The sequence below is a fragment of the Nestor notabilis genome, unplaced genomic scaffold (genome assembly GCF_000696875.1).
Source record: "Nestor notabilis isolate BGI_N333 unplaced genomic scaffold, ASM69687v1 scaffold28005, whole genome shotgun sequence".
Lineage (NCBI taxonomy): Eukaryota > Metazoa > Chordata > Aves > Psittaciformes > Psittacidae > Nestor > Nestor notabilis.
This window is the reverse complement of record NW_009929319.1, coordinates 30,856-38,021: the sequence shown is the minus strand read 5'-3', so window position 1 is coordinate 38,021 and position 7,166 is coordinate 30,856. Positions and strand designations below refer to the sequence as shown.

Below are 7,166 nucleotides of genomic sequence, written 5' to 3'. Positions count from 1 at the left end.
CAGTGGGTTGGGGGGTCCGACGGGGCTGCCGGCTCTTCCAGCGCGGCCTCCGGGAGGATAACTGCTTATCAAAAACCCTGCTGTCCAACCTGTCTGTTGTTGCTTTCTAGCCAGCCTACCAGAATTTGAGACAGCGTGTTGACAACTTTGTTTCTAATCATTTGGCAACTCATACCTGGAGTCCTCATCTCAACAAGAACCAGCTGAGAAATAACATTAGGCAGCAGGTTCTCAAGTAAGTGATGCTTTGGGGGTTCTCTGAACATGCTCGTGTACCCCAGTAGGTGATGGAGGCTCTAGGTCAAGTGTAAAGTGTCTACTTTCTTTAAAAGAGCTTCTGAAGAAGCTCTTTTTTTTTTTTTTTTGGTCATATTTAAAACATGTTGTTATATCAGTCAGCAGCTCGCCATCAGCATTAGTCAGAATTAGACCACAGGTACTACTTTAGCTTGTTTCTCACCTGGGATGTGACACCTTAGCTAAAGTCTGTCTTTACTGTTTCTTTTAAGGTTGATACTAATAAAATTGCTTATGGCAAGTTCTGAGCTAAGGAGGATTAAAAGCATTTGATAAACTAAACTCTGTGGGGTACAAAGCTACATTTGCGAAGTAAAAAAAGGAAATGGATGCAAATCTAGTTAGAGAAGAGGGTTTTTTTACAACTGCTGTTATGTCAAAATGACATCACACGTTTGTCTGATGTAATGTTATTTCATGAGGGTTCCTCTAGTTTTTAATCTCAAAACTTAGAGTCATAAGAAATATTAGGAAATTTCTTCAAAGTAGCATGAGTTTGGTCACTAAATTGGGTCAAACAGGGGATTTGGGAACGAACTTACTCTGTTGTGCTCTAGTGGAACCACTGATAACTTATACTGAGGAGCTGTTTTGTCTGGGGAGAAGGTAGCGGTTGTTGTTTGGGGTTTATTTAGTTCTTTTTAAAGAAGCAACAAGGACAAGAAGCAATACATGCCCCACAAAGGATTACAGGGGTCTAAAGAGAACCCATAGAAAGCTCCCTATTGCCATTTATTTGATTTTACTGAAGATTAAGGGGGTTCTGCGGAACTCTGATGTGTCACCTGTATTGAAAGTAACTTAGGGTAGTGATGATTAGTCTACTGGTTGTCCCTTGTGCCTTCTATAGTTCATCTGTTTTGTGCTATGGGAATGATAACATCAGGTTTCTTCTTTTTTTCACAAATCTCTCTTTTATGATTAGACAACATTTGTAGCTATAACGAGTAATGATATAACAGGCTGTTTGTTGTGTTAATTCCACGTGGTTGGATTGCTTTGTTTCTCTAGCTTTTTTTTTTTTTCTTGGTTCATAAGGTGTAGAGAGAGCTGTTGAAATTCAGGCAGCTGACTAAATACATAGCTGCAGTGATGCTCAGAGAATGCTAATGCTTCATTGGAGGCTCTTAAAAGTGTTTACGTCACATGTAAATGAGCTTATTTCATTAAGATGTTCTTGAAAAGTCATTTTTCGTATTAAGTCTTCATGTAACTTTGTTCCAGGTCTGGAATGTTGGAATCTGGAATTGACAGAATTATTTCTCAGGTTGTGGACCCAAAGATCAACCACACATTTAGACCTCAGGTGGAAAAAGCTGTCCATGAATTTTTAGCCACATTGAATCACAAAGAGGAGGCAGGTCCCAGTACAGCTCCAAGTGAGGAGAAAACAGATGCTTCTATTACAGTACAAGGTATTCTACCATTTCTCTGAGCAGTCTAACAAAAAATTGTTTTTTGAGAGAGCAGAAACATTGAATAGGTTTGCTGCTAGCACAAAACTGTTAACACCAATATTAACAAGCTGAGCTCCAGGCAGCGTACCATGGTACCTGACTCTAACTGTATGTATAAAGGTAGAAGAGAGGTGTCATCATATTACTGCCATGTCTGTCACTTCTGCTTGACATCACAAGGGATCAGTTTAATGTAGGGAAGGAAATTGGTTTCTAAGTATTATCGAATCAGATAAGACATAGCTTTAAGAGTAGTATGATTCAATTTTTTTATGCATTGGTAGATTAAAAAAAGAATAACCTTTGAGACTCTTACCTCTCTTAACGCAGTTGTGTGCAGTAAAATTTGAATGGCCAGGGTCCTCTCAGAAGCTTAAGTTCTGCTGTAAGTCAGCCAATCTTTAGTTTGTTTACAAACACAGCACTTTTTCTGTATGGTTTTCATTTCTGTTGCCTGGTATTGGCTTCTAAACACTCCTGTGGGTAATTGTCCATTCTTTCCCTTCCTAACAGACTCCACAGCACTCCCATCTATTTGTAACTAGACCCTTTATTTAAATCCTAGTCCTTTTCCTGTGAGGCCCACTTCCTTTAAAGTAAGTGGGTTAACAAGGCAGCTGCTAGTTCAGTTAACCCTTTCCCATCCATCTTCAGAGTTGTTCCTAAGAGAATGGGAAAGTGAGAAGGTATTTCTGATAGTCCTGTTGTTATAGAATCAATATGCTGATGATGAGTCTATTTTCCATGTTGTTTATGTCATACCAAAGGCATGACATAGAGACTCTCTGCTGCTCTTTCATTGGCTGATCTTAGGACCAGCGATATGTCACAGAGCAAAATTAATCTCTGGTAGTCAGATGATAATTGCTCCAGGGATGCAGCTTCTTGTTTGGTGGTTTGTTTGGGGTGGGGTTTTTTTGCCTTTTTTTTTTTTAAACCAAAATTTCTAAATGCAGAATTAATTAAACCTTTTAGATTTTATTTTGTAAAATAGAGTAATTTTTATTTCTTCCTTTCACTTGCTTACATTCTGTCTGACCAGAATTATAATGACTAAGATGAACTAAAACTACTTTCTTTTCAAGGTGTCTCTGCTACAACTCCTAGTGGCAATGTAGCTAGTGATGCAATGTCCATTTTGGAAACAATTACTTCTCTTAACCAAGAAGCAAGCGCTGCCAGGGCTTCATCAGAGAACTCAAATCCCAAAAGCAATGACAAAGTTGCAAAAAGACTCTCGTCTCAGCAGAGTGTGGATGGTAGTACTGATAGGGACAGAAATGCAGAGGACTTGCCAGACAGAGAGAAAGCAACTTGTGATCTTTCTGGAGAAGGAGCTGAAACATTTGCGAAGTGTGAAGATTTAAATGAGCTTCCCTGCCAAAGCGAAGAAATAAAGAATTCGGCAAAGGATACTAATAATTTGGCTTTTACAAGTAAAGATACAAGTAGAGAAAATCAACAGGAAAGTGAAGATCAAAAGAGTAAACTATTAGATAAATGTGACAAGAAACCAGACAGCAGTGAAAAAGTTGAGAGAAGAAAAGAAAGGAAGGAAAAGCTCGACAAGAAATCTGACCATTCAAAGAAAAGTGAGGATGCTGCAAAGTCAAAAGAAGAAAAGCAGGCAAGAGAGTCAGAATCAGTGAAGCAGTTAGTTCAGGAAAAAAATAGCAATAAACATAAAACAACTGAAAGCAGTAAAGAAACTAAAGAAGGTATGGTGTGGGCAATGCTCTTCCTTAAAATGGGGGAAAGGGGATGGGTTAAGCATATCCAGGATTTGAATCAGGAATGTATTTGGAATGTAGATTCTCTGCTAGTTCTCGCAAATTTGTCTAGCTAGCCAGAGGCGTGTCTTGGTTCATCTGCTTCAACTGAGCTACCCATGTTAGGAATCAGATAAGTTTTGATTCCTCAAGTGTGCGATTGGTCATTTACGTTAACTCTGGCAAGATCTCTCAATGATTCCAGTCTGCATTTAAAGTTTGTGTTGTACCTGCCTCAGGGTGATTTTTGTTCTGGGTAAACCAGGGTTAGCTTCATTAAGGTTTGAACTTTTTTTCTTTCCCCCCTGTTTTTTGTTCTTAAGATGACTTTGTTTTCAATGGCAAAAGTTTCTCAGATACAGCATGCTGCATTACAGCCTTTTCTTTCTGTTTTTTCCTTTGCAAGAAAATACATCAGTAGATTCAGATATGGATGTGCTCAGTGACATCACTGTCAGCTCTGTCCACACCAGTGACCTTTCTTCCTTTGAAGAGGAGAGTGAAGAAGAGACTGTGATTTCTGACAGTACTGAAGAGGGGGAGATCACATCAGATGGTAAATTACTTAGATTTTTAAGTAGCAAGAAAGAATACACAATGCTTTTGTTGAGTGTATGGTATCATAAATTTGAGGGTTGGCAGCATGTTTTATTGTATTTGTTTATGACAAAAGAATTTGAGTGTGGAATGGATAGTATTTGTGCAGTTACGAAAGACAAGAAGTGACATTTTGGATATTTTTTAATAGCTTGATACATTGTAAATGTTGTAAATTTTATTTGTACTAGAATATTTCATAGGCAACAGAAACAATGGTGATGGATATGTCACTCTATGTTGTTTGGGTTTTGTTGGGGTTTTTTTTTTTCTCTCCCTTCCATTCTGCCATGAATTTGATGTAACATTGGGATGCTTTGTGACCCCAGGGTAGTGGTTGTAGCTGACTTTGCACAGCAGGTCAGGTATAGAAGTTTAGGATTGCAGGAATTTCCAGATTCTACATGGCCGCATGTCCTGGGTTCAGTAGAAGGAACTGGAATTGATCTAGCTTTAAGAGTTTGGAAACATGAAATCTTTTCACTGAGTTCCCTTTTTGTGTTCTCGGTGTCTAGAGCAGATCTCAGACTTCGAGTTCTGCAAATACATGGCTTTTGCAGTTAATAAGACTTCACAGTACAAAGTGCCTTAGTACCTGAATGAGTTGTCTAGTATGCTGTAAGCTTATCTTTTTTGCCCTAAGAATATTATTTAGAAGCACTGAATTACTTGCATATTCTCTGGCTTTGGTTTGAAACATGTCAGATTGTATTCAGTTGTAACTAAATATTTGTCAAGTGAAAACAAACCTGAAGCGTATTTCAGGGATACAAATAATTTGTACAGTATGGAACACAAGTGGGTTTGCTCCACTTCTAGTAATTCCAATAAAACTGAAGTAGATTTGTTTTTACTTGAATAATATTTATGTAAGTGTAAATGTGGTTTTGTGTATGTGTTTCAGTAAGCCTGTCTACTTTGTATGTACTGAAATATTGTACAATTTTTTTGATATAGGGAAGAAGCTTCATTTAATACATAGCAGAAAATAAATTCTGATTTCTTATGTGGTATTAATTACTAAATACTCTGTGTAGAAAGGCAGTGTGATTACAAGCAAGTTATTGTATCCCGGTTTATTCTGGGTTTTGTATCTTACAATTTTTTGGCTGAATGATGTACACAAATGTGAATATACCTTTCAAGTTTTTAGAATCTAGTGCTATTTTAATGTTGAGGGGTTGGTTCAATTTTTTTTAACTGTTTGTTTTTAGAATAAATAATTGTTAATACTTTTTTAGTAGCTTTGCCTCTTCAAAAGTTACATTGAAAGCACTAGTTTGTCACTGTGTCTCTACATTTCACTAACCTTTCTTCAGATGAAGAGGAGAAAAATAGTCAAAGTAAGACAAAGCCTCACACTAATGAGCTGAGTGACGGGAAAGCCAAGCCTGTTCGTCACGCTTATGTTCGCAAGCCTTTCTTGTACTCCAAGTACTTCAGTGATTCTGATGATGAACGAACTGTAGAACAACGCCGTCAGTCCATTGTAAGTGTGTATTTTGCTGCATCTCCTCACATTCTGGCTCCTTGAACTTTCCAGCACAAAAATTCCACTTCTTATGTGGTGGTGGTTTGTGAGGGGGAGTCTTCTGCTTTTATTTGCTTCCTTATATTTTTTTAAGTTGTCGTCGTCCCCCCCCCTCCCCACTTTGTGTTACAATTGTCCTTCCTTCAGACTTCTACCATTACTGCTGGATATAGTTTGAAAGCTTCTGGTGGTGAATGCAGTGGCACTCTTCCAGTCTTTTTTTCCCCTACTCTAAAATGAACAGGTTTTGGGTCTTAACAGAGGATTTACTAGTTACATGCAGCATCTTCACAGAATCATGATAACAGGTGGATTCTTTCTCAACTGAGTGATTTAATAGGGAGAGTAAGAGCTGTTGCACATGTGAAAAACTAGTTCTCAGTAGATTTAATGTATATCATGACAGTTGTGGGTGGAAAAAGTAGCCCATATCTACCTGCAGCCTGCCTTCAATGGGGTTTTGTGTAGTTCAGGCTTGTTGACTGCTGCAGCCTACTTCATCAAACCATCTCTTTACAACTGTAGTTTTGCTGTCCAGGAAATCAGTAGTTTGTGCATGTCTGCAGCCATTGAGAATGGGAAGAAAGGTTTAAGCATATCCACTGTGTTTTGTGGAAGAAGGACCAGCATACGGAAGAGGGAGCAGCAGTTATTTTAGATCTTTCTTCTTAGACTAATGTATCCTTTTATAGTTCTATGCATTTTATATATGTTAAAAGTATATGCACTATATATTATATATTATGTATAAATATAAAATAAGAGATATTGTGGAGAAGGTCTCATAGCCTTGGTCTGTGGTGTTAAGTGGCAGTTGGACTCTGGAACTCAGCTAACTTCACTTTACAGAAGTATTAGAGGATTCTATTACCTTTCATATAATGATTTCTAAGGACTACTTATTATTTTAGTTTCTCTGAAGCTACAATGTTCTGGGTTTTGTGGGTTTTAGACTTACATTTGTAGTCAAAGAATACTCTTTGACCTAATGCTAAATTAATTGTTTTCCTTGTTTTATGTCTCCAGGCCAAAGAAAAAGAAGAGAGACTCCTAAGACGACGAATTAACAGAGAGAGACTTGAAGAAAAACGTAAACAGAAGGCTGCAGAAAAAACAAAATCCCTAAAAACTGGAAATCAAAATAATAGAGGTATGAGAAGTATAACATTAGCCTCTGCTGCCCTGCTTTACCTCGCTCTCTCTGGAAAAAAAACAATCAACTTGAAATATTTGTAATACATCTGTAGTCATTTCCCTTAAAACCACACATCTCAACAGCGATGTAACAGGAAAAGTGCATAATGTGGAATTTGTAGTAATAATTCACATCTTCACTTGTCCATATATCCATATACCCTTTCATGTATCATTACATTGCTTAAATGAAGTGAATACCTATATACACTAGTATTTTCTGCTACATGTAAGTACTGTCTGTACTGCTTTCAGTCACATTTAAACAGTAATATAATGGCATGCATATTTCACCATTTGCTTATTATTTTAGGAAAGAGT

At 37.5% G+C, this 7,166-nt stretch overlaps 1 protein-coding gene across 1 annotated transcript in view; it reads left to right on the top strand.

The window, feature by feature from the left end:
• Nucleotides 1-110: 110 nt before the first annotated feature.
• The window catches only part of BOD1L1 (biorientation of chromosomes in cell division 1-like 1), a gene marked incomplete at its 5' end in the record, with an annotated part of 36,246 nt that continues 29,190 nt past the window's right edge, over nucleotides 111-7,166 (top strand). Inside the window, 7 exons of the mRNA XM_010014927.1 lie at nucleotides 111-235; nucleotides 1,522-1,712; nucleotides 2,840-3,472; nucleotides 3,930-4,079; nucleotides 5,440-5,609; nucleotides 6,678-6,810; nucleotide 7,166. The exon at nucleotide 7,166 is cut by the window's right edge and continues 150 nt beyond it. Of these exons, the coding sequence (XP_010013229.1) occupies nucleotides 111-235; nucleotides 1,522-1,712; nucleotides 2,840-3,472; nucleotides 3,930-4,079; nucleotides 5,440-5,609; nucleotides 6,678-6,810; nucleotide 7,166 (1,403 nt within the window). The remainder of the gene's footprint in view (nucleotides 236-1,521; nucleotides 1,713-2,839; nucleotides 3,473-3,929; nucleotides 4,080-5,439; nucleotides 5,610-6,677; nucleotides 6,811-7,165) is intronic.